The sequence below is a fragment of the Macaca thibetana genome, chromosome 11 (assembly GCF_024542745.1).
Source record: "Macaca thibetana thibetana isolate TM-01 chromosome 11, ASM2454274v1, whole genome shotgun sequence".
NCBI classification, from domain to species: domain Eukaryota; kingdom Metazoa; phylum Chordata; class Mammalia; order Primates; family Cercopithecidae; genus Macaca; species Macaca thibetana.
In genome coordinates, this window is record NC_065588.1 from 51,339,886 (window position 1) to 51,367,432 (window position 27,547).

The following is a 27,547-nucleotide window of genomic DNA, read 5'->3' on the forward strand; positions in this document are numbered from 1 at the left end:
TGGAGAAGAGTAGAGAGGATTGGAGGGGAGGAAATCATCCAGGAGAAGGAAGAGAGCTGATAGGAGAAGGAGGGGCAGATTCTAGATAAAGACAGAGAAGGCAGAGTTGTACATCTTTCTTCTCATTTTAGGCCATTCTCCTTTCTCCTTTTTGCAGACTGACTCTTCAGACCTCTTGCTATATCCTCTTGCCATGCATGTATATACTATAACAAATTTAATTCAATTGTTTCCACAGTGTCTTAAGTATTTTAAAGTCATATGCTCCTTGAGGCATGGGACAAAGATGTTTGTTTTGAGTAAAGAATTCTCAACAATAACTTCTCCCTGGAAAAGAGAAACAGGATTTCTTTCATAATAGGAGGGATCTAGGACAAGCTGAAACCAAGGTAGAACATCTGACTGTAAGTGTCAGGAGATTTTTTCCTAAGAAAAGCTGTGAAATTTAATTTTCAAGTTTGGATTTAAACATAAACAATATCGTTCAATTAGAAAGAAACTCGTTAGTCCAATTCCTCCACTAGATCCCCAGTGCCTGGAGCAATGCCTGGGCATCATAAATACTTTGTAAACATTTCTGCAATGATGTCAGCTTGTCACATCAATAATGTGGGGATTGTCGAGATAACCAGAGTTCTGCTCAACATACGTAATAAGTGTACTGTGTTTTGTGTTGCAGAGACTACATTGAGGAGTATGACAAGTTTTCAGCTTGAGAAGGGCTTGCATTCTGTAGGAGAAATGAACAAACAGCATTAATGGTGATGATGCAGCATGGAACAAGTGCTATGACAGAGATTAAAAATCAAGTGCTTATTCATTTACTGGAAAGACAGAAGACCGATTCAGCCTGGAAAGAAAAATCCCTGAGAAGATGGTATGGACTAAACAAATAAATGGGATTTTAACAAATAAAGAATAAAAATTATTTCATTTTATAAAGGGAGGCAGAATAATCTAATCTGAATATGATTTAGATGTGAGTAAGGGTTGCAGGAGATGAGGGTGGGAGTGTGTAGATATCTGGGGTAAAAGCATTTCTCAGTGAGAAGACAGCAAGTGCAAATGCCCTGAGACAGGATCAGGGCTTTTGAGGAATTGCAAAAAACCCAATGATCTTGGAGTAGAATGTGCAAGCCAAAGTGGGTCCAAGATCAGATCAGAGTGATAGGAAGGGGAGGGGGGCAGAATATGGAGAGTCTGGGATGTGATGGTAAGAATCTGGGCTTTTACTCTGAGTAAAATATGAAGTCATTAGAAGTTTTGGAGCTAAAAAGGGGCAGAACTGTCTCTCTCACTGCTGTGTTGAGAATAGAATGAAAGGATCAAGGACATAAGTTGGAAGACCCGTCAGGAGACTATGGCAGTATTCCAGGTAAAACATCATGGCGTCTCAGACAAGGGTGGTGGCAAAACTAGTGGGATTCTTAAATTTTGGAGGTGGGATCAATAAAAATGTGTTGATGGATTGGAAGCATAAGAAAAAGGGCACCCAGGAATGTCCTCAAGTTCTTGGCCTGAGCAACTGGGGAAAGGGGGTTACCAATAGTAACTGAGAACCTGAAGCTTGGAGGAGGAGCGATATGGGCGACGAGCAGGAGCTCAGCTATAGACATGCTAAGTTTGAGATATGTTTTAGTCATTGTTTCGTGATATCAGGTTGGCAATTGGATGTACTGGTCTAGAGTCCAGGGTGGAGTCTGGGCTGAAAATGCATACTTGGACATCATCACTTTTTCACAAGATGACTTTAGAGCATAATAATACACATTTAGTTGACTGTAGAAGGAAGATAGAATTGTGATGCCAAAGTCTGTGGCTTGCTCCACCATGGTGAATTGCTTTCTAAATGATTTTAATGTTCTCTGTGTTATAATGATGTGGAATGTTCATTGGAATGGTACATTTGACTATTAACTTATTTTAAAGTGGTAAAACATTTTTATTCTAAAAATAAAAAATTAAAACAATCACACATAGCCTACTGCCCAAGTGATAATCATTGCTAGAAGTCTGTTATATTTATTTCCCATCTTTTTTCTTTGAGTGTTTCTAAATGTGGAATTTCTAAAATGTCTCCTAAAATAAGTTGTTGATAAGACAAAGCTGAGTTTTTTTTTTTTTCATCAACTTTTATTTTAAGTCGGGGGTACATGTGCAGGATGTGTAGGTTTCTTACATAGGTAAATTTGTGCCATGTTGATTTGCTGCACAGATCAACCCATCACCTAAGTATCAAACCCAGTAGGCATTACCTATTCTTCCTGATGCTCTCCCCCAACCCTGACAGGCCCCAGTGTATGTTGTTCCCTGCAATGTGTCCACAAATTCTCATCATTCAGCTCCCACTTATAAGTGAGAATATGTGGTGTTTGGTTTTCTATTCCTGCATTGTTTGCTAAGGATAATGTCTTCCAGCTTCTCCCTTGCCCTTGCAAAGGACATGATCTCATTCCTTTTTATGGCTGCATAATATCCCACAGTGTACATGTATCACATTTTCTTTATCCAGTCTATCATTATTGGGCATTTGGGTTGATTTCATGTCTTTGCTATTGTGAGTAGTGCTGCAGTTAACATACCTGTGCATGTATCTTTATAATAGAATGATTTACATTCCTTTGGGTATTTACCCAGTAATGGGATTATTGGGTCAAATGATATTTCTGCTTCTAGATGTTTGAGGAATCACCAGACTGTCTTCCACAATGGTTGAACTAATTTACATTCCCACCAACAGTGTAAAAGCATTCTTATTTCACTGCAACCTCACCAGCATCTGTTATCTCTTGACATAATTGCCATTATGGCTGGCATGAGATGGTATCTCATTGTGGTTTTGATTTGCATTTCTCTAATGACCAGCGATGTTGAGCTTTTTTGATGTTTGTTGGCCACATGAATATACAAAGCTGAGTTTTTTGATGGCAAGAGAGATCACTATCTTGTTAGAGTTTTAATATTATTTTTATGAAGACAAGGAGGAGTCAAGATATTTATAAGGTTTGCAGGCATAGTTTAAGAAAGAGTTTTCAATGTGAGGAATGAATAGAACTGAGTAAGAATAACAATATAATAGTTTAGAATGGGGAGAGAAAGCAAGATAAGAGTTATGAGGTGAGGATTTTGAAGAGTCTTGGATGGTAAACAGTCATTTGATGTTCATTTAGTCTTTTTTTGTGAATTCTGAAAAAAATTATTTAAGACATATTTTTGGTCAGGCATGCTGGCTCATGCCTGTAATCCTAACACTTCGGGAATCAGACGGATCACTTGAGCCCAGGAGTTCAAGACCAGCCTGGGCAATATGGTGAAACCTTGTGATATGGTTTGGCTGTGTCCCCACCCAAATCTCATCTTGAATTGTAGCTCCCATAATCCCCCCGTGTTGTGGGAGGGAGCCCGGGAGGAGATAATTGAATCACAGGGTCAGTTCCCCCATACTGTTCTTGTGGTAGTGAATAAGTCTCACGAGAGCTGATGGTTTTATAAGGGGATTCCGCTTCTACTTGACTCTCATTCTCTCTTGCCTGCTGCCATGTAAGATGTGCCTTTGCCTTCCACCATGATTGTGAGGCCTCTCCAGCCACGTGGAACTGTGAGTCCGTTACATTACAGGTGTAGAAATATTTAAATTCTTAGTATGCCTTGTAGGTAATTGTGATCATATTGTATAATTTTGTATGTTATGTCATTTTTATTTACTTTATGACCTTTTCTACGTTGTGTGTATCTACTGCAAACATTATAGGTAAAAGCTACAAAGTTTCATCTTTTGAGCTCACCTAAATTGAATTAATGATTCTACTGAGCCCATTTCAGTTATTCCCTATTTTGACTTATACAGATAACAGATTACTTGCACACAAGAATAATTCTGAATATGGGATTGTTTCCTGTATATAGAAACCCCTTAGGTAAAATATGAGATAAAAGGAATATAGTCACATCTTAACTCCAAAGAGGCTATAAGTGGTTTGATTTAGTTTGTTTCCAGATAAACTCCAGTCACATAAGTCAAGCCATTTTAGTGGGTAACTTCATTCAAGTCACTATGGGTATATTATTTTTTCTTTTATTTTCATCCACAAAATAATCCAAACTTTTTGCCCAATGGAGGAAAAATAAATGTAAGGCAGACATTTAGAGGTCTTGGCAAATAGGAGTTTGATATTCTCTATGACTCCAAATGATTAGAATCTTAAAAGCTAGCACTATTATGCAATACTTTTCCCAGAAAACAAATATTTGCATTATCAATTCCAGTCAAAAATGATATGCCAAGGAAATCTGCTGATTTTCTCCAGCTCTCACAACTCTTCCACACCAAAACCAAAAATAAAACACCTAAGTTTTAAAAAATTCTTCTTAAGTTAAACGCCTGCAAGTTTACTTATACATGGTACCTAAAGTAGGTTACTGTGAAGCTTTAGAGAAAAATTCATGTAAATATCCAGACCATATTTGGTGCTGAGTTAATGGGAATACAGTACAAAGCTGCATCTGTCTCAAAGCACAGATCAAATTTCACCTCCTACTGGAACCATTCTCTGAGCCATGAGACAGCTTTTCTTAGAATCCTAGAGCATGTTTTATACTCATCATACCTTCTCCTCTATTAAAGTTATGCGTATGTGCAAATAGTCACCATTGGACTATGAAGCTCTGGAATTCCTGAATCATTTCCTATTTTATTCACATTTGTGTCCCCAGCACCTCACAGGATTTGAACAAATAGATATGTGTTGAATGGGATATAATTTTGGATTATCGGGTGATTGGCATTTTCTGCATCGCTACTCCCTACCATCAGTGTGCCTGATCCTGACTTTACTGATAACCCGATGTACTGTTGCATCAGTAAGTCTTAATTATGTAGCCTCAGGCATCCCAGTAGGAGAGCAACTTCACCAAACAGTACGGTTCTCACTGACTTCAGTGACTTCAAAGGTTTTCCTTGAGGGGATAGCAGGAATCAAGTTGAGTGAGCGTCGGGGAGAGCAGGAAAAATAGAGGCCTCCGGCTAGGGCTGAAGTGGGCTAAAGTGGGGAAAGGGAAGTTTACCTAAATCTTCCACAGCTCTCTTAGAAATTGCCCACAGGGAAGAGGAAAGGGAGGGAGTGATGGCTGGGGGCCAGAGTGGGGTTGGTGAAAGGCTGACAGATGGAGTGCTCCCTTTGAGGGCTCTCTAAGGACCAACGGTTGCACAGCCACACAATGTACAGAAGTAAATCAAATCGAGGAACATGTGCACTAAAGAAGAAGAAAGAAGGGAGGGGGAAGAGGGCACACAGTAGGGAGGGGGCTGCGAGGGAGGTGGAGTTACCCAAAAGCCTGAAGAAGAGAGAGTGAAGGGAGTTAGTTAGGGAGAGGGAAAAGAAGCTCATAGATCTGGAGGCCTGCATTTTTCTGGAGCCGCCTGGGAGTAAAAGGGAAGATATGGACAGGGAGGGCAGATCTATCATATCTTAAGGCCTCAGGGAACTTGATTGGGCATTTCATTCATTCTTAAGTGCAAGATAAAATCCTTAATACCACAAATAAATAACTATACATGAGTGTGTACAGGCGAAGACTCCACCAGCACCCTTAATAATAGGTAGCAACATCTCCGGGCAAATTACCAGAGGAGGTTCCTAGAGGATAGCGCAGTGGTTTATGCCTGGCCACAGCTGGTACCCACAGGAAATATTCAGAGCCTGAATTTAGCTATTAAAGACATTAAATCTCTTCTAGCCTGGGGGAAAACAACTCTCACCCTTAAAGCTGGATTTGAACTTCTAACTCCTGGATTCATCTGGGTGAAGGTAGAAGGAGTGGAGGCTGAATATAAAGAGAATATTTTTTCACTGAGTCACTGGATAGGGTAAAGAGAGTTTGATTTTGTTTTTGCCTTTTTACTTCCCCTCCCTCACCTTACTTTTCCAATTCTCATTTTAATCATCTTTTGTTTGTTAAACCCTGAGCCCCCAATATCTCTATACTCCTCTAACTCCCTTCATTATGACCCTTTTCAGCCTAGCGAGGATGAGACAGAGATTTTTCCTTTAATGATGGAGTTAACTACAATGAACCAGGGAGCGTTATGGTCCTAAAGTCAAGGAATGGGCAAGTTTGGTACTTCAATGCACGGTGTGAGTGGGGTGACAATACAATATACATACAAGCTGTGGTATTTTAAAAAGTAAATGAAGCTCTAAAAATAATTAATAGGCATTAGTTGATCTATAACAGGTGGTAACTATGACTGTGCTAAGCAAACCAGAACTCATTGTCACCCTGGATGTGACTAAATTGGCATGTAACCATATAGTTGTGTGTTCTGTCTCTCTCTCTCTCTTTCTCTTCTTCTTCTTCTCTCTCTCTCTCTCTCTTTCTCTTCTTCTTCTTCTCTCTCTCTCTCTCTCTCTCTCTCTCTCTGTGTGTGTGTGTGTGTGTGTGTGTATGTTTGCGGAGAGGGCAGGGGTGGGTTGTGGAAACTATTCAACTTGCCATGGAGAATCTCCCTTTATGGTAACTCCCTGGGACCATTACTTCCCTTTATCTAACCAACGTTACTCTTTGGAGGAGACGGGATTCTGGAATGGGGTATTAACTTATTTCATTTTTATTAAAATCTATCCTATCCTTCCAATGCTCAAGAATAAAGGGATAGAATAATAATAAAAATAAATAAAAGAGGCATAGAAATAAGCAGGCTTTCAAAGTACAGCATTTATTTCCTGGTTGTGTGATCTTGAACAAGTTGCTTGTCCTTTCTGTTTTGTTCACTGATACATCCCCAGTGCCTATTGCACATAGAAAGCACTCAAATATTTATTGAATGGATGAATTAATGGACCTCATTCTCCTCACCTCCTAATAAAAGTGATAAAATAGCAACCATCCCAAAGAGTTGTTGCAGCAATTAAATGAGGTAATTCAGGTAATTAGATGAGGTAATGCTCTAACTCAATGCAAAAAGCTCAGAAAATGCTGGTTATATGTATTTATAAAGGAGATGATAATATATGCAGACTACTGATACAACAATTATGTGGTACAGACCCTTAGAAAATGTCAGTTTCTTCATTTATCTTTATCCATTTTCCCACCCTAAAATTCTGGTATCTTAAAATACTCACTTTTGAACTCCAAAGGGCTAGTACAGCTTTGTGTGGCATGTGTTGCCTCTGTTTCCTGACTCCCTGCCATCTTAGTTCATACCAGCATTAAGGAGTCTAGAAGTTAAAGTAGTTGTAGCTGAGAGAATAGGAGGGCAGGAACAAGGGCAAAATGAGAATTTCAACTAGACCTTGTGGTAGAAGAATCATTTATAGTAGAAGCAAAATGTCAGAGTTGAAGAACTGGGCTATGTGAATGTTTCTTGTATTCTTTTGCTATTTTTGATTCTTAAAGTTAGTGAAACAATGAGAAAACTCCACCTGGAAGCTGAGTCTCAGGCTGGTGAACAGAATATGGCTTGCTTCTACAACCAGCTCCCACAAAGGTCTCCTTTCAACACTTTAATTGACTCAAATCCTAAAGGGTTTTGTATTCTATTTTCATGAGACAGGTTATTCTTTATGCTCTATATTCAGGATTTAGAGTCTTCAGACATGAGATTGAGGTAAGGTAGGGCTCAGGGAAGGGCCCATGAGTGGGAGGGTATGTTTCTTATTGTAGAAGCTTTTAGGAACCAAGATGCTACCATCCTCTCATGTTGCATTGTGAGCTGTGTGGTCAAAAATATTTCCTAAAATTGAATCTCCAGCAAGCATATTGTGGGCAAAATATGGCTCTTCTGAACATATTCTGGACAATGGGGAACCAAATGAGGATGCCATCTCACCAGCTGCTTCAGGATGAGTCACCAGAAGAACTACTGATAATCATTTTACTTTCAGTGTCCCTCCTAGAGCATCCAGAGAATAGATTCTGGACTTAACTATCCATTACCTGCTTTTGGATGGCAATATAGTGTAGTGGAGGTAGACTGCTTATATCCAAATACCAGCCATGTGGGATTTGGATATGAGTGCTATGATGTTGAGCAAACAATTTTCTCTGTATCCCATTAATTAATTTATAAAACAGAGGTAATAATAATAATGCCTACTTGATATGGTTGACTGTGTCCCCACCCAAATCTCATCTTGAATTCCCCCACATGTTGTGGGAGGGACCTGGTAGGAGGTAATTGAATCATGGCGGCATGTCTTTCCCATGCTGTTCTTGTGATAGTGAATAAGTCTCAGGAGATCTTGTGGTTTAAAAAATGTCAGTTTCCCTGCAGAAGCCCTCTCTTTTTGTCTGCTGCTACCCATGTAAGATGTGACTTGCTCCTCCTTTCTTTCCATCATGATTGTGAGGCAACCCCAGCCAAATGGAGCTGTGAGCCAATTAAACCTCTTTCTTTTGTAAATTGCCCACTCTCAGATATATCTTTATCAGCAGTGTGAAAACGGACTAAATACAGTAAATTGGTACCAGTAGAGTGGGGTGCCGCTGAAAAGATACTTGAAAATGTGGAAGTGACTTTGGAACTGGGTAACAGGCAGGGGTTGGAACAGTTTGGAGGGCTCAGAAGAAGACAAGAAAATGTGGGAAAGTTTGAAATTCCCTAGAGACTTGTTGAACAGCTTTGACCCAAATGCTGATAATGATATGGACAATGAAATCCAGGCTGAGGTGGTCTCAGATGGAGATGAAGAACTTTTGGGAACTGGAGCAAAAGCGACTCTTGTTATATTTTGGCAAAGAGACTGGCAGCATTTTTCCCCTGCCCTAGAGATTTGTAGAACTTTGAACTTGAGAGAGATGATTTACGGTATCTAGCAGAAGAAATTTTTAAGTAGAAAAGCATTCAAGAGGTGACTTGGGTGCTGTTAAAGGCATTTAGTTTTAAAAGGGAAACACAGCATAAAAGTTTGGAAAATTTGCAGCCTGACAATGCAATAGAAAAGAAAATCCCATTTTCTGAGGAGAAATTCAAACTGGTTGCAGAAATTTGCATAAATAATGAAGAGTCAGATGTTAATCACCAAAACAATGGGGAAAAATGTCTCTAGGGCATGTCAGAGACCTTTGCAGCAGGCCCTCCCATCACACACCCAGAGGTTTAGAAGGAAAAAGTGTTTTTTTTGGGCTGGGCCCAGTGTCCCCATGCTGTTTGCAGCCTAGGGACTTGGTGCCCTGTGTCCCACCTGCTCCAGCTGGGGCTGAGAGGGGCCAATGTAGAGTTCAGGCCATGGATTCAGAGGATGCAAGCCCCAAACCATGGCAGCTTCCATGTGGTTTTTGAGCCTGTGAATGTGCAGAAGTCAAGAATTGGGGATTGGGGACTTCTGCCTAGATTTCAGAGGATTTATGAAAATGCCTGGATGCCCAGGCAGAAGTTTGCTGCAGGGGTGGGGCCCTCATGGAGAACCTCTGCTAGGGCAGTGTGAAGGGAAAATGTGGGGCAGAGCATCCACATTGGGTTCCTACAGTGGCACTGCCTAGTGGAACTGTGAGAAAAGAATCACTGTCCTCCAAACCCCAGAATGGTAGATTCACTGACAGCTTGCACCACGTGCCTGGGAGAGTTGCAGACACTTAATGCTAAGCTGGGAAAGCAGCCAGGAGGGGGGCTATACCCTGCAAAGTCACAGAGCTGCCCAAAGCCATGGGAGCCCACCACTTGCATCAGCGTGACCTGGACGTGAGACTTGGAGTCAAAGGAGATCATTTTGGAGCTTTAATATTTGACTGCCCTCCTGGATTTTGGACTTGCATGGGACCTGTAGCCCCTTTGATTTGGCTAATTTCTCCCATTTGGAATGGCTATATTTACTCAATGCCTGTACCTCCATTGTATCTAGGAAGTAACTAACTTGCTTTTGATTTTGCAGGCTTACAAGTGGAAAGGACTTGCCTTGTCTCTGATGAGACTTTGGACTGTGGACTGTTGAGTTAATGCTGAAATGAGTTAAGACTTTAGGAGACTGTTGGAAAGACATGACTGTTTTTGAAATGTGAAGACATAAAATTTTGGAGGGGCCAGGGTAGAATGATACGGTTTGGTTGTCTCCCCATCCAAATCTCATCTTTAATTCCCATGTGTTGTGGGAGGGACCCAGTGGAAGGTAATTAATTGAATCATGGGGGCAGGTTTTTCCCATGCTGTTCTCATGATAATGAGTAAGTCTCAGGAGATCTGATGGTTTTAAAAATGGGAGTTTCCCTGCACAAGCTCTCTTCTCTTGTCTGCTTCCATATGAGACATGCCTTTCACCTTCCTTCATGATTGTGAGGTCTTCCCACCCATGTGAAACTGTAAGTCCATTAAATCTCTTCCTTTTGTAAATTGCCCAGTCTCAGGTATGTATTTATCAGCAGTGTGAAAATGACTAATACACTACCTCATAAGGTGGTGCAATGATAAAATGATACATGAAAACACTTTTAATAGCATTTGACATATGGTAAGTGTTCTATAAGGATTAGCTATAATTTTTACTGTTAGTAATTAGTTTCTTCTCATTGGCTTCTACCTCCCTCCATTGATGAGTGCTTAGGAGAGATGGATGACTAGAGCACTGGCCTAATGGAGCAGACCACCCAAAGCTACCATGCATGCAAAGAAACTGCACTTAATAGAGCTTTGACTTTAATCTGAGAATGCTCAGTGTAGCGCTCTGTTTGGTCCTTCCAGAACACTGAATGCACCTTGAGGATAGTAGTTGGTTTTAATAATCTCTTTATCCCATTATTTTTGCAGTGGTATAAATTAAGTCTCCATTCTCAGGAAATTCTCACTGCCCTCCATCAGATATTTGTCAGGACTTAAGAACCTCATGATTGAAGCCTTTTAAATTCAACTTAAGGTTTGCTCCTAAGACTGGACAAATGTTCCTGGGGCTGAGTGTATAAGGGGAGAGTTGGTGGAAGTCAGTGTGGTAATCTTTTCGTGAAAGAGCCATATCAGCTTATATATATACATATATATATTCCAGTGTTTGGTGTTGTAGGGGGTAGCTATCAGATCCTTTCCTGAAAATAAGTTTGGCTATGAGTGTGGAAAGGGATTTTAAAGATAGCATATTTTAATTATGTTTTAAAATCAATTTCATGTTCACAAGTTACATATGTGTAGATTATACTTATATAAAAAGAAAACAATTTCCTTCAATAACGACCTGATCTCAATGCACTTCATGTCAGTTCTGAGATTTCCTGAGATAAAGACCCCCTGTTATCAGTTTGTGTGTGTGTATATGTGTATCTATAGAATACATGTATTATTTGATGCATGTGTGTACATTAAAAAATAAGTATATCATATCGAACCTATAGTTCTATAATTGTTTTATATTTCCCCCTAATCATGTTAGTACATGTAGTACATTTTTGTTAGTATAGATAAATGGCATATCATACTTTGGCTAAACCATTTTTCACTTAATGTATTGAAAATAAACATTTTAATTATTAAAAACAATGCTGCAATTAATATCTCTGGCACATAATGACTCCCTGGGCACACTATGTTAGAAAGTCAGACACAGAGAACAGGAGGTTTTAGATATATTTATATATTTAGTTTACTGCCTCTGCCATTACACTGAAAGTTGGTTAGGAATGAGAAGTCTTATGGCGCTCTGTAGTCCCAGAATCTTGCACGGTGCCTGGGACTTTATATATGCATAAAATGCATTTGTTGGGTAAATTAATAGTGTGGTAATTATTATAATAAAGGAATACTTGGATTGAGATAGGAGTACAAAACAAGGCCTTTATAAGGAGATCCTGATAATAGTTTTTCTTTGATTTCTAAGACATACAAATTTGATTTAAATGTGTAAGATAAAATACTAATAATAACTACCATTTATTGAGCACTTGCTAAGTGCCAGACTGTATACTAGGTGCTTTGCATGTACTATTTCATACATATTTATCAGAGCAAGTTCATTGAATAAGCATTATTACCTCCAACTTACAGGTAGAAGAACTGAGGCCCAGTGAGATAAATAACTTGTCTGAAGTCACGTGGTTAGTAAATGTCAATGTTAAGATTCAAGGATTCAGTAGAATCCTAGAGGACTTTGCTCTTAGGAATTAGACATAGCAAGTGCAGAAAAGGATGCTGCAGGATGGTACAGAGCTTTTAAAGGTAGAGAAGTTTCCCAGCAGATCTAAACAAATTCAGGCAGTTTAGTGTAGCTAAAAACTAAATAATGAATGAGCCACTCTGTATGCCCTGTGAATGCCCAAATGTATAGCTCTTGAATGAATGTGGTGTGAGAAGGTTGAAGCAAGTGTTCTTCTCAACAGGGACCAGCAATCTAGATGGAAAGAGGACATCCAAATTTATTACCTGGTTTCTAGACCCACTTTTGTCATTAACCTATTATATTGCTTTATTCAAACCTGGGGACTCTGTCTCCATACCTTTTAATAGGCAAGTATTATTCACCCTCAAAAAAGAATTGTGACACTTAACTATGTTATATCATTAAGTATCAGAGTTGGAAGGAACCTGAGAGATCATAACCCAAGCTGATCATTGCCTAATGAGGAATGTGAGGCCAGAGAGGTTGGATCACTCATCACAGCCACACAGAGGCAGACTAAGATTTAGAGCCCATGATTCCTTAGTCCTAAGCTTTTCCCCCACCCCACTTCACTACAGAGTTTTTGAAAAGAATGAAGCACTTCACTTTGTTCTTGTAAAGGAGGGTTATTGAATCTCCCTGATGCTATTCTCCAAACTATTCATAAACCCAAATGACACCTCTGTGTTTTTCTCTAGTTGTTATTCAGGAGAGGTTCATGTCACAAATTACTTTTTGTTTTAACCTGCTTCACAATTATTTTTCAACCTGTATTATTTCCCTACTGGAATGTTGAACTTCTTGAGGTCAAGGACTATGTTTTATTTACTTTCTCCCCCAGCCCTCACCCCACCCCAACCCCATCCCTGACCCCAGTGCCTAAAGCTTGGAGAGCAACTTTAGGGTCTGCTCAAGTCTAATCTGAATGTGGGCAGCCTGAATCATTTCCTCCTTCGAAGTTCACCTTCTTGCTCTCTACAGTTCCTGATATATGTCCCTGGACTCCATTTGTTGGTGGCATTTGACTTTAATTCAGCAGAAGCTAGTGATCTCCGATGGGAAGGTGAGAAGGAGAGACATCTGGGGACCGTCAGCAACAGGATCTGTGGCTTGAGGCTTAGCACCCTGGGGCCTAATGTCAGACATTGGTTTCAGGTCTTCAGTGTCTGACTGAAGAAGTCAGTTTCCACCCCCGTTAGGGGCCCACAGGCAGGTCTCCTTTGGGGGTCAGGATTACTGGGAATACTAATTAATTCATTAGTGGGGTTGATGGATTATCAGGCTGTCTCCTAGCAGAGGGTCCTTGGGGGAGGGGAACAGATTGCTGCTCATAAATCTGCCTGTTGCCTCCCCTCTCTCTGCTTCAATGGCTCCTGGGCGTTAGGCCTGTGGGCCAGCAACTGAGTACTGGTCTCCTTTTCCCCGCTCAGCAGATGGTTCTTACAGGTTAGCTCAGAGCTTTACAAAAAGCAGCAGAGAAAGAAGGAAGGGCTGGGGATTGGCCCTCTGGCCCAGGAACCATGTGGGGGGAGGAGAATGCATGTAAATGCCTTGTATTCTCCTTTCCTAGAGCAATCACCACCCCTTTTCCTTTGCTGACAGCACACACCCCTCCTGCCCCTTCCTGCTTTCTCAAAGTTGAACAGCTAACTGTACAACTGTTAATGAGTTGTGATGAGGGTGACCCTAATGAAATAGATTCCACCCATCCCTCTGCAGAAAGTGGCTCTTAAAGAAAATTTGGCATTCACAACTCCATCCCCATTCTTCAGGGGTGTGCATGTTCATTCACGTGCATGTGTGTGCACACACACACAGACAGTTGAATGTATTTTGAAGGCTAATCCTATTGTGTCCAGTCCCTTACATCTGTCAGAGAAAGCAAGGAGTCCTGCAGAATGTTTTATCCCCACCCTCATCTTTGTCTCAATATGTTCACCTTTCCGCTAATCTGCTGTTACTCCCTGCCCCTGAAAATTTCAGGCACCAGTGCCATCAGCTTCTAAATGTCCATGGACAGGGCTTTGAAGACACAAAGCAGGAGATCAATTCATTCAATAAGTGCTCATTGAACAATGATTAAGCACCTCTATCCTAGACATAAATTACCTCATAGATAAATTTCCTGTGGTCGAGGAATGAATTCTGATTTGTTTTTTAGAAATCTGCTATTCCTATCACGTGTTGTTTAATTATTCTGAAAATGAAGTTTATTTTTCTGAGCAGATATTTTTCTGGATAAGGATACAAATAAAGATAACGAAGAGATTAAAGAGCTGCTGAAAATAAATAACTTCCCATGAAAACTGAAAAAAGTGCTAATTTTTATTTTCTGTTTTTCTGTGAAAAACAAGTCACATGACACTTTTATCAGAATTAAAAATAACAATTTTCGCACTTAAGATACTCCTTTCAACTTTATGAGCAGTGAAACTATCTTTTGTTTCAGCTCTCTACAACTTTCCTTGCATACAGGCGTATTAATAGTTTTTCATCTCTATTTGATACACGTGTTAGTTTTGTTGTTAGATCATGTGATTCTCAAAAAGCCAGGGATACTCTGGTTTCTTTTCAGAAAGAAAGATTTTGCCTTTTGCCAAAAAGCCTGAGGAATTATCCTTCAAGTCAATTTCTAAAAGAAGTTGAACTTGGACTCAGAATTCTATGAGGCTACTGATGGAAAAACTTAAGTGATCAGCTCGTTTTACAGATATGAAAACTGATGAGTGAAGTTGACTTACTCAAGATCATTCAGCCAATTGCTTAATCTGAGCACCTTTCTTTTTTCTTCTTGGAAACACAAGATGATTACAAAATCTTTGGTATCTTAAGCTCACAGTCATTTATTTTTCCTTGGTGAAGTTTTAAATAAGGTAGTATGAATATCTATATATTTAAATTATTCCAGACGTAATTTTCTTTCTGTCTTCTAGCAATTTAATTCAACCTTCTAATACCAAAGGAGTTTTAGGAATTATTATGGGCTTCTCTTCTTCTAAGCTCATTACTACTTAAGGGGACTTTTTCTACGTGAATGCTTAATGATGTATTTTTGAAAAACAATAGTAGATCTCAGCTTGTAACTTAAGGAACTAAATGTCCTTAAAGTGTAGGATTTTATTAATTTCCTTTTTGTTTTTATAAATTTCAAGCGATCAGAAAGTTGAAAGAACAGTACAATAAGCTTCATCTATATTCACAAATGAAAGTTTTAATGAAAGTAGCTTTGACGTGCTGAAAAGGTGGGAGAGATAAACTTCTTCCTTCTACTTTTAGAACTCTGAAGTTTAAAAGCCAAAGACCCCAGTCCACATGTGTAAGGAAGCAGCCACTCATGCTGTAAAGACCCCAGTCCACATGTGTAAGGAAGCAGCCACTCATGCTGTGTCCTTGACACGCACCTTTCTCACCTTTTGATTCTTTTCAGACGTGGATCAGCAGATTCATCTGCCCTTTTTAGCTCTCTCCAAGTCTATCCCCAATTTTCTTTCTCCATTCTGTCAGTACTACTCCGCTTCCATTTCTTACCGTTTTAATCACAAAGCTTTCCAGTCCTCTTTTTCTTTACTCCTCAACTTCATCAACTCTCCTCCCCCGCTCCGCTTCCACCAACCCCCAACTCTGTTTAAACAAACAAACAGGCGGCAAAACTGGACCTGGCCAGAGGAGCCTTTCAAGTGGGCGTGTCTTTCGGCTGGGGAAAGGGAGGAGTTAGACTCTGGGCAACATCACTCCTCCCTGGTCAGCTGCGAGAGCAATCAAAACTGCAGCAAGTCAGAGGCTCTGGCCAGAGAGCAGGAGCTGCCCAGAGGCTGTGGTCCTGAAAGCTCCTCTCCGAGGAGCTAACCAGGGAGAAGAGGTACTGAAGAGCGACTAAACCGGCTGCAGCAGAGTCGTCAGCCCAAAGGCGTCCTTGAGGAGCATACCGAACTCCAGGGAAGGAGTAGAATAAGGCGCAGGCAGAGAAACCAGACCCGGTGGAATCTCTAAGAGGTAACAACCGGGTTTAACATGGATCGCTGAAAGCATCTCTTTATCCTACGATCTGGATGGTCAGAGAGACTTGGCTTCTCTGACTGTCCTCTAAGACGCAGATTCACAGAGTTCACTCCAGGAACTGCCAGTGACCGAGGTGAGCCAGTGGTTGGGGAAGTAAGGCGGCTAAAGTTTCTGTGGGAAGTTCCCACTCACCTAGAGGAGTAGTTGGGGTGAGGAAAGTCTCTTCTGGGTAAGACAGGAGGAAGTGGGACTTAGGAAACTTGGAATGTGGAAGTTAGTGAATTGGAACACTTAGGGAAAAATAGAAACATTTTAAATAATTTTATTAAATTGCATAGCACTTGCCACTCAAAGTAAAACACATAGACACTCACAGTCATTTTAATAAAGTGAAGATTACAGATGATCTACCCCAATTCCCGTAAAAGCCACTGTTTCATTTTGCTAGTGGTGAAAATGTCGAAAAGTTTAACTGCTTTTCCAAGGTGGCCCAGCAAATAGGTTGGAAGAATTGACCCAATCCACCACTCTGCTCATAGCATTTTAGGGCTATGCAAGGACGGAGGGGGAGGCAGGGAAAGGAAAACAGAATGAGGAATCAGAGAAGACTGTGGAAAGTCCTCGGGGTAGATTCTCACCATTAACTATTTGGTTTACTAAAAATACTTGAATAGTTGGCATGGGGTGGGGGAAATTTCCTTTGCCTCAGCTCTTTCAGGTGGGAAATTAGAAGAAAAAGATTGTCCAAGTTTATTTTTCCTTTCTCTGCTTCACACTCATCATTTGCTCACAAAAAAGTATACTCAGAAAATACTAATGAAATGTAAAATACCTTCCCCCACCCTCATTTTTTTGACAGAGAAAGCAGAGGTGAAATGCTGAAGCACGTGGAGGGAAAAGTAAGGGATTGAGTAACTTCTGTTTACTATTAAGATGTGAGGCAATGGCACCTGAAGTTTTACATGGCTTTGCTGGACAAAATGTGTGTGTATGTGCATGCATGTACATACATGTGCACATATATTAATAAAGGGGAAAATAGTAGAGTAGAAAAGAAGAGCATAGAACAATCTATGGGGTTTTTCGAAGCAGTACAACTTGTGAAGATCCTGGTCTGGATTCTGTCTTTTTAGTGCCAAGACTATGCAACTCTGGGAAAAGAATTTAGTCTGTTTAGTTCTTAGATTTCCTAGAAACTGGGCTGGACAGCCTCCCTTCTGTTGTATTTAGTCATCAGATCAGAAGGTAAAGAGATTATCACCAGCTTTTAAGAGGAGAGACACCATCTAACTATCACAAATCCACATGTGAGTTTCCCTTACCTATTAATTAGTTGAAACATCTCCACAGTAAATAAAAAATTTGTAAAAGTGTAGAAAGAATTCTAAGACAGCTTCACATAGTAGCAATGCTTAATGACTTTGGCTCTAGTAGTAAAAATATTGGGTAGTAACAATTATTGCTTAAGCAAACATTTTGCTATAACAGATTTAAAATTTTAGAAAATATGAGAAATATTTTGAATTAAAGAGAATTGGCTAAACTTGAAATTTCACTGCAGGATCCTGTAGAAAGAGGAAAATTCTGTTATATTATGTAGGTATAAGGGAAAATCCAAATACCAAATGGCTAAAAATGGACTTTATAAGATCAGAATGTGTTTATGCGTATGTGTAGGGAAGGGCTAGATTCTAGCCCTTGAGCCAGTATTCACTGATTTTTGTCATATTCAAGTCTACTTCCTATATAATTTGTGAGCTAATTTCTTTCCTAGGAATTGAGGCAACCTTAAGATGGTATATCGTGATGCTTTGTGAGATAGTGCTACAGACTTTCTCAAACAGCTTCTGTAAAACAATTGCCAACCCTCACATTGGCATAACAATTTTACAAAGTAGTTGTGCTTGCATTATCTTCTTGTTTTTCACGAAAACTTCTAAATGATGTAGGAAAGACAATCTTATTTTCATTTTGCCCTAAGGGTACAATAATTGCAATAATTTTTCTATGCTCATTTAATGAGTGAGTGAAGAAAGAGTCTTCATTTCATGCTTCTTTCAGTACACCTCTGAGATGGTTCCTTAACAGGCTGAAAGCAACATTAGATTTAGGTACCTGTTCTGGAGAAAACCCTTGGTTTCTTTGATCACAACTCAGAACTACAGTACACACATTTTCAAAACTCAAATTTAAAACTAGATGTTTCTACTTTTTTCCTGTTAGCTTCCTTGGTGCATTGAAAATATTTAGGTGAAAAAAGTCAGAGAAACATTTTTATGTTTCAGAAGTCTTGGCTTTCACTGCTTTCACTTCTCTTTGATAGACACTGCATATTACCCTCAGAGCTCTGCCATTTGGTTTTGGTGGGAAAATTGTATTCCCAAAACAGAAGGTTCATGAACCTGAAAATGTATGTGATTGAATAAGAATGTCAAACCAACTGTTTTCTCCCAATTATAAAATATAATGAAAGTTTGGGAGCTAACTTCCATCTTGAATATGATGGACGAGTTCTAGTCAACTCAGTGGAGGCAGTTGATAGGGCTTGGTTTCCTCACCTCTTGCAGCAGAACAGAACCTTTGATTTCAGTTTCAATAGGAGATTGGAGGAGTAGGTGTATTTTTTTTTTTTCAAATTTTTTCAAATAGATGTTGAAATGAAGCCATTGGCTTTTGCTGACATAAAATCAATATTAATAACAGATTCTAATTGTACTTATTCTTGTCCAAGTGGCCAGAAAAATTCATGGCGATGTTTAGGAGAACAATACCTAATACTTACATGAAATTCATGATGTATGACACTATTCAAAATGCTTCAAATATATCACCTAATTTTATGCTCCTAATAATCCTATGAGGTAGAATTGTTATTATTCTCATTTTAAGGAGGAGGAGACTGAGGCAGATAAGGGTTATGAAACTGGCCTAAGTTCATGTATCTAGTGAATAGTGGAGCTGAAGTTTGAGTCCAGGTAATCTGACACTGGAGTCTGTGCTGTCTATCCCACCATGGGAAAAATGACAGGCTACTGAGTAACTGTCAGATGATTTTCTAAATCAATCAGAGGTAATATTCAGATAATAAGAGACATACCAGTTGATACAGTCTGTTTTATTATTCATCTGTGAGAAATAATTTTTATTTTTGAATAAGCAAACGTGTGTGAATAGATTAGATAAGAAAACCCAAGAAAAAACAGGAAATAAATATATAAATGTTTAATAGCATTTACAGCTATAAAATTCTTTATTATATTTTTATTTCTCTTACAAGAATCACATAACCTGTATGTTAGCCTTATTTTATTAGAGGAAATGGAAGAACAGAGAACTTTATATAATGTGTTTGGGATCAACAACCCAGGAATTAAAAGAATTGGGACTAGAGTTCACATTTGTGTTATTCTAGCTTCCATTCTTTTGAAACCATACTATATACTCATGGGATTCTCTTGGAAGTTAATGGACCAGCATCTATGAGAACAGAGGAAGTTAAACTGGAGCCATCTATGTCCTTCTCATGATTAGTAAGAGGACAAAGGTGAAAGAAAACTGGTTGACCTTTTCATTACTTTGGCCAAAGTCACTTGATTCTTTGCATTTATACCCACCAACAAGCTGATTTGAAAGCAGCTCCTTGACTCTTACAGAAACCACTAAATATGTTAGAGGTAAAAGGTGGCCTATTCTATCCTCCCAATCTCACTTATTTTGATGTGTGTGAGTATTGACAGATCTTAATAAGAGTCCAGAGGTCCAGAGGTAGGGATGGTGAAAAAGGCTAAATCCCCCAGCTAGGATGGTATTCAGATCCAGAGGCAATTCGGGAGACTCTCCTCTCTTGCACCTTCCTTCTTTCCTTCCTTCTGTCCTTTTCATGCATCTCAGTATGAGCCAGTGATAATAATGACAATGAAGATAAGAGAATGAGGATAAGGAGACAAAGGGGGAGGATGAGGAAGAGAGGGAGGGGGAATATATGGGTGAGAATAACGAGAAAAATGTTTCAAAGATGAAGAAATCCTGAAATACGTGTGTTAAAAGGCACCTCAAAGAACACCCTTTGGATGATGGTCACTCCTGTTGACTTAGTTCTATTGCTGTACATCTCCTGAAGCCAAAGTGCCTTTCTTTATTCCTGTAGCTGTGATAGAAGAACAAGGAGAAGAAAAACATAAAACCTAAGATGTAAAGTAAGAAGAATTGATTTTATGTCCCACTCCACCAGCACTATATCTTTGCATTTCCATCACTTAAACTACCTGACCCACAGTGACCTTGAGTATAAAATGAGCATAACAATTTCTATCTCCCTCAAAGGTTTGCTATAAGAACCATATGAATTAATGGATGCAAAAGTGCTCTGTAAACTTTAAAATGCTATACAAATGTTATTATAATTACATGGGGAGCATTAGGTTTCCCAAGCCCACTCCATCCTTTTTGGCCTTAGAGTGCACCTGCCTCTGGAAGAGCTGTGTTACTTTAACAGAAAGTTAATTAGGCTTTTTACCCTCCCTCTGGATATCTGCCTGAGTTAGAAGTGCAGCTCAGCACACAAGCTCTATCATCCATATTAAAAGTGGGATTTTCTGAGTTGGCCTGGGCAGCCAGTTGACCAATAGGTTCCAATGTGTGTTTTCAATAAAGCTGCTTACCCAGGAAGCCTTATTAAGTGAGTAAGTCAAGCTGACATGATTTCCGTGCTGATTAACATGAAACCTAGGCTGTTTTCGCAATGCAGTTACATTAATTATTTATAGGAGGTAAATGAGGTTACAAGGAAAACAAGCTCCAATTACCAGAAACAAATCAAATAATATATCTTTATTTTTAAAAGCTACATACTAATCCCTGGGTTCATTGATTTGAGGCTCAAGCTTCATAGAACAGAAAACGTTTGTTACATTCTCCTCTTTCTCATAATAAAAGGTGATAGTGGGTTTAATATTTCAAAGAGTAGCTGGTAAACTGGGATGCCCCAATGGGGCTTATCAGATACTTTTATTTGGTAAGCCATATGCCTAAAAATTGCTTAGCAAGCTTTAAAACAATTCAAATTCTTCCAGAATTGAACGCAAAATGTTTACTAAATCACCAGTCTCTTCTGGTTTTCAAATAGTGAATTTTGCATGCAAAATTCTGATTAAACAGTGTGTTAGTGAGTTAAAGTAGTCAGGCTATTCCTGTGTTTGCCTGAAATAGTCCTCACTTGTGTTAGCAGTCACTATATTCTGTTCCACTAGTTCCACTAGTATTTGTTCCAGATTTTTCATTTTAAACAAAGTATTATTATAGTAGTTGCACTAAACCTTGGATAGGTTTGGTAGACCACTGGCTGCACTCCTAACTGTTGCCATGGTCTTGTCTGATGGTGTGAGATGCATTTGCAAAGAGTTCTCACTTTAACATAAGGGGAAATTTGAAAGACGATCAGTGATAACCCTCCTTTCTTTTCATGATCCTTTCAAGATGCCATGTCACTAACACTTCTAACATAACTCACACTAGACAGAACACAAAGTGCTTACTGAAAAACAGAATGCTCCTCTGGTGATAGTGAGAGTAACGTTTGATGGTCATGTGTTGGACCAGCCAGTTGTGTCATGGACAACTTGAAGGAGATGATTGAGGCTACCAGTTAGCAATACTGGGGAGAAACATGGGTGTTATAGGCTAGATGGATGTGAAATGCTTCTAAATACAGATTGAGTAGTTTTTTGTAGAACACATACAAAGTAGTCTGAATGATCTTGCTACAGTTTTTTATTTTGTATGGTGTAAATATACAACAGTGTGCTTATTTGACTATTTGATGGGTTTTTGTTTTGTAATAACGATAATTATTACACACATATACTTATTTTTAGCACACTCTTTCACTTTCAGAAATATCTCTATTTGGACAGTAATTTATATACTCACCTCATTTTTCCCCTTTTATGTTCTGGATTCTGGAAGGAAAGAAAAATACATCTTTGGACTCGTATCTCAGTCATTTTGTATAAAATGTTCAAGAGATTAAAAATCTAAGAATAAAAAGAGTTAGGCACTAACACTGCAATGAATAATCAAGTCAATTTTCCTTTACTATAGTATATTTTCTTATAATATGCCATAACTAAAGGAGTATTCTGGGAATTTCTTTCAGTTTTGGATTTGTCATTTAGAATGGAAGACTTAGACAAGATAATTACATATAAAAAAGTTTAGTTTCAAGTAAAATCAAGTACTCACAGGAATTAACCTTTGATACTTCCCTTTTCCAGAGACTGGAAATGTCAAAAACTTATGTGAAATCCAAGGAGATGGGAGAGCTAGTCAACACACCATCCTGGATGGATAAAGGTCTGGGTTCCCAAAATGAGGTGAAGGAGGAAGAAAGCAGACCAGGTACTTATGGGATGCTCAGCAGCTTAACTGAAGAGCATGACAGTATTGAGGAAGAAGAAGAAGAGGAAGAAGATGGGGAGAAACCTAAGAGAAGGGGTCCCAAGAAAAAGAAGATGACCAAAGCTCGCCTTGAGAGATTCAGGGCTCGAAGAGTCAAGGCCAATGCCAGAGAACGGACCCGGATGCATGGCCTGAATGATGCCCTGGATAACCTGAGGCGAGTCATGCCATGCTACTCTAAAACCCAAAAACTTTCCAAGATAGAGACTCTTAGACTGGCCAGGAACTATATTTGGGCTTTATCTGAAGTTCTGGAGACTGGCCAGACACCTGAAGGGAAAGGCTTTGTGGAGATGCTCTGTAAAGGGCTCTCTCAGCCCACAAGCAACCTGGTGGCTGGATGTCTCCAACTGAGCTCTCAGTCTGTCCTCCTGGAGAAGCATGAGGATAAATCTCCTATTTGTGACTCTGCCATCTCTGTCCACAACTTCAACTATCAGTCTCCGGGGCTGCCTAGCCCTCCTTATGGCCATATGGAAACACATCTCCTTCATCTCAAGCCCCAAGTATTCAAGAGTTTGGGAGAATCGTCCTTTGGGAGTCATCTACCTGACTGCAGTACACCCCCTTACGAGGGCCCACTCACTCCACCCCTGAGCATCAGTGGGAACTTCTCCTTGAAGCAAGATGGGTCTCCTGACCTAGAAAAATCCTACAGCTTCATGCCACATTACCCTTCTTCAAGTCTAAGCTCAGGGCATGTGCATTCAACTCCTTTTCAGGCTGGTACCCCCCGTTATGATGTTCCTATAGACATGTCCTATGATTCCTACCCCCATCATGGTATTGGGACCCAACTCAACACAGTCTTCACTGAGTGAGGCAGTAAGTTCAATGTTTCAGAGAATGACGTGGAGACATTTTCCATAAGTTGAGTGGTTGAGCTGAAGATTCAATGACCTTAAAGGATCCCTATGGATATATATATAAAAATAGTTCAAGTCCATTTAGGCTTTCCTTCATCTATCACCTCTTTTCTCATCACCTCACATTGCATCGATTTCTTTATAGGGTCCTCAAGTGAAAATATTTGATGATTTAACAACCATTTGAAAATAGAAAAGAAGACCTGGGCCCTATTCCAGTGGTGCAAAAAAACTCATTGCATAATCTATGCCAATTAATTTACCATTTCTGGCCTTTGTTTATTTACTAGCAATTGTAACTAAACAAATTGTATTTATATGAGGCAATTGTTCTAAGTCCAGATGATTTCTAAAGTCCTTTACAGTTCTAAAATTCTATAACTGTGGTGATCACTCCTGACAACTTCTTGAAACTGAAAGAATAGAGAAATAATAGGAAAGGGATGCTATGCATAGAATGATCAAATTGAGTTATCAGAGGGAACACAAGGTGCATGTCTCTTGGCTCACAGAATGCAAAGCTTGTTTGGGTTTAATGATAGGACTTCTTTGTATCTATTGAAAAATAGCTCCTGGAAGCTAAAAGTCTAACATGGCTGTCACTGTGAAGAAAAAAACATGTTCTTTAGAGATCAACTCTATTCGTTATTAGACTAAAAGTTGAACATATCTTCCTTATGATTTGAAGAACCATAATAGAGAACCATAATAGAGGCCTCATGCCAACTTTATTCTTGATAATATTTCAAAACCATTTTTCTCAGTACTAGAGGTAGGGCAAACAAGTCACTGAAGCCTCAGACTCCTATGACTAATGGGACATAGATAAGTCTTTTAGACCATGACCTCCATAACCAGAGGGCTCCAGATCTTCTGATGCAGCTCAGGTGCTGCTGTTAGAATCAGAACACAACACAGGTTTATATTAAAGAGCAATAAAATAGCTATTGGCTATAATAACTACCATAGTTCAGGGACTCTCTCTAGCTCATGGTTGCCCATGGGAAAACCAATAGATTTTATTTTAAGCAAGATGAATTTCATTTGGTTAAACATGATTAAAACCATCCACCTCTGTCCACACCAACATATTTTCCAGAAGGACAAGCACCAATCAATTTATTGACCAAGGTTAGATTTTTCCAACATATATGTAGTCCCTTATCTCTCCCCCTACACTAGCTGTTACCTCTTCCTCACTTCTGAGATAGAATATGTTATTACATATTGTAAATAACATTTCAGGTGACTAAACTTAAGGATGCAGAAATGAAATACAAGGTCAGTGAATATTTTTACCAACTATGTCTTCATCACAGGTTTAACACAATTTGCAGAGTGCTTATTTTTCTTTATGTAACTCCTCTTTCCTTTATATCAACACTAACTTCATAAATTTGTATTTTTTTCAGAAAATGAGACCTGAGAAATTTTCATATCTTGTTCAATCTGCCAGGACAGTTATTTAAGTCAAACCGGAGCCTGAATGACTTATTTGATAGTAGATTAGGTCCTGCTCCTGCCAGAAAGGATACATTTAGCATGCAGGGTACATCAATAGGGCCAATTAACAAAACGATAACACATATGAGTATGTCATTTTCTATAGCTCAGCTATCCCCTAAAATCTGCCAACTATATGTGTATCTTGCCTGTTTACCTCTCTTATTTATTATCTCCTTACAGTATTTTTTTCCATTTTGCTCTCAGCATTTACCCTGCTGTACTTTGCACCCTTGGTTTGTAAATTCACTTGAAAGTAGCCTTGCAGAGAGATCTTAAGCCCCATCAGCCACCAAAGTGGTTCCTCTCATCACAATCTGCCCTAGAGGAAATTGGCAAGTAAAATGACATATAAAGCCATAGTATGGGCTTTCTGAGTGTATACTGCACTTACCTTTGTGAAGGGCTGTGGGAGGGTCCATCCTCGAAGCTAGCATTTTCTGGCATTTAAGTTTGTAGATAATCAATGTTGTCTGAGTTATTTATTAGATATTATTTATTTAATTTATTTTTCTCTTCCTTTCACAAAAATTATTTTAGCCCCATAGATGTGCTTGGAAACCCTTCCTAAAATTTTATTTGGAAAGTAGCTCACAATTTTGCTAAGAACTGCTGAGTTTTGGAGAAAGGGGAAAGGAAAAAATAGAGAATTACCTCTGTGATAATTTTTATAAAAAGCAGCAATAATTTGAATGGCTATGCAAGTTAATGTTTTTAGATTATTTTCTTCAGTCTAAAGTGAGCCAGAGTTATTCTTTACTAATCTGCTGTTTATGCCTTTGGGGAGTATGGTAGCCTTGAGCCAGGCCTCCCTGAAATTGTATAGAGGGATTTTATAATTGAATTAAAATTTAGGAATGCAATAGCTTGTAAAGAGCCTGCTCTCCAACCTAGGGTGGTCTCATTCTTCTGGAGATTTTTTTAGATAAAGTAAAATAATTGTTTAAATATTTTGTTTAAAATATGACTGTTTTTCCTTCCTTTTTCCTAGCAGAAATAAAGCTGTAAGTCTTATTAGATGTTGTGTTGTGTTTTGTTGTGCTGTGTTGTTAGTCTTCAAAACTTTCATTCACTCTCATTTATTCATTTTCTTGGGCTCTATGTCCTACAAGCAGCTAGCTAAGCAAAAACTGGTCTGTCAGGAGATTTACACATCCCCTAATTCAATTGATCTTGCTAGAATATTCGAAATATGCAGTTAGAAGTCTAGAAGCACTGGTCTCTGTTACTCATATAATCAAGTATAAAATCTACAGTTAAGAAAAAATAATCTTACAGATTACAGGGCTATGGGCAGTCTAAGCAATCAAACCACAGATAAATGGGAAGATGTGCTATTATCCAAAGTAGGTGGGCTGACCAAGCTTTCAAAAAAATTATGAAATATGTTTTTTGACAACTTTTCCTTTTGATTTTTTTCTTTCAGTTTTCTCTAGTTAAAACTTTCCAGGAGGCCGGGCGCGGTGGCTCAAGCCTGTAATCCCAGCACTTTGGGAGGCCGAGACGGGCGGATCACGAGGTCAGGAGATCGAGACCATCCTGGCTAACACGGTGAAACCCCGTCTCTACTAAAAAAAAAAATACAAAAAAACTAGCCGGGCGCGGTGGCAGGCGCCTGTAGTCCCAACTACTCGGGAGGCTGAGGCAGGAGAATGGCGTGAACCCGGGAGGCGGAGCTTGCAGTGAGCTGAGATCCGGCCACTGCACTCCAGCCTGGGCGGCAGAGCGAGACTCCGTCTCAAAAAAAAAAAAAAAAAAAACAAACTTTCCAGGATCCCTTCTTGCATGTGTAAAGTGATGATAATAAAGAAATAATCATAATGATATTATTAATAATAAGTATAAATAGAAAAGTTAGTTAATCAAGGTAGGGACTTGGCTTAAAATATTTAAGAAACAAAAATATAGCATAAAAGTTATCTTTCCACCCCTGTCTTCCATCTCCCAGTTCCCACTCTCCAACTAGAAAATACTTAAACATTTTTTTAGCTTACTAGTTATCAGAGACCTTTTATGGATATATAAACAAATATTAGGTACAAATATTAAGGTGTATTATTCTCTTTTTTTTCTACAAGTGGTAACAATATAACACATTTCTGCATTTTTTTTTACATTTAAGTACAAATCTTGGGGTATTTTTAATAGCAGTTTCTTAATTCTTTGTTATAACTGACTAGCATTCCATACTAAACATAATTTATGAAATTGAGTCCCATAATTTAGAATTTTTTCAGTCTTTTGCAATATCAAATAAATGATTATGTACACGTCATTTGACACATTAAAAGAATCTTTACTTTGCAAAGAATCGTCCAGAGGGGCAAATAGAAACAGAGATAACAACAACCCCATCTAGGAGATAGTGGATGCTTACTATGTAGTGTCACATTTCTAAGTGTCTTACACGTATGAATTCATTCAATCCTAAAGCCACTCCTGTAAGGCGATCAATCACTATTAGTATTCCCATTTCACAGATTAGGAAACTAATTTGTTTAGTTTAGTGAAACTAAACAAATCCTGGTGGAACCAGGATTGATTTGAGCTAGTTGATTTTTCCAGAAGATTTGAAATGATCCTCAGTAGCTGTTTGCCTGGTAGGTATATGAGGATGTCATATCTGTGCAATGCTGGAGCCAGCGA

The 27,547-nt window shown here is 39.0% G+C and overlaps 3 protein-coding genes across 28 annotated transcripts in view; all 3 read left to right on the top strand.

Moving 5' to 3' along the window:
* Window positions 1–27,547, top strand: part of BLOC1S1 (biogenesis of lysosomal organelles complex 1 subunit 1) — a 1,086,347-nt gene that overhangs the window by 421,230 nt on the left and 637,570 nt on the right. The gene's annotated exons all lie outside the window — the stretch shown is intronic.
* TMT1B (thiol methyltransferase 1B) overlaps window positions 1–27,547 on the top strand; it is a 686,675-nt gene that overhangs the window by 54,495 nt on the left and 604,633 nt on the right. The window contains exon 1 of one of the 2 annotated variants that reach the window (XM_050749032.1): window positions 9,608–9,611. The exons of the other annotated variant lie outside the window; for it this stretch is intronic. The gene's annotated coding sequence lies outside the window, so the exon portion shown is untranslated. Of the gene's footprint in view, window positions 1–9,607; window positions 9,612–27,547 lie in introns of those variants that run through there. 2 annotated transcript variants of the gene reach the window in all.
* On the top strand, window positions 15,836–25,920 carry NEUROD4 (neuronal differentiation 4). Of its 2 annotated transcripts, none has more exons than XM_050748951.1 (2): window positions 15,836–16,209; window positions 22,349–25,920. In XM_050748951.1, the coding sequence occupies exon 2, from the start codon at window positions 22,358–22,360 to the stop codon at window positions 23,351–23,353; it is 996 nt and encodes a 331-aa protein (XP_050604908.1). In that variant the 5' UTR covers window positions 15,836–16,209; window positions 22,349–22,357; the 3' UTR covers window positions 23,354–25,920. The 2 variants fall into 2 exon arrangements, with proteins under 2 accessions (XP_050604908.1, XP_050604909.1); XM_050748952.1 differs by having other exon boundaries at window positions 15,836–16,070.

Bases quoted from the DNA above. Each gene is read 5' to 3' on its own strand.
- NEUROD4 (XM_050748951.1), top strand. From the start codon at position 22,358: ATGTCAAAAACTTATGTGAAATCCAAGGAGATGGGAGAGCTAGTCAAC.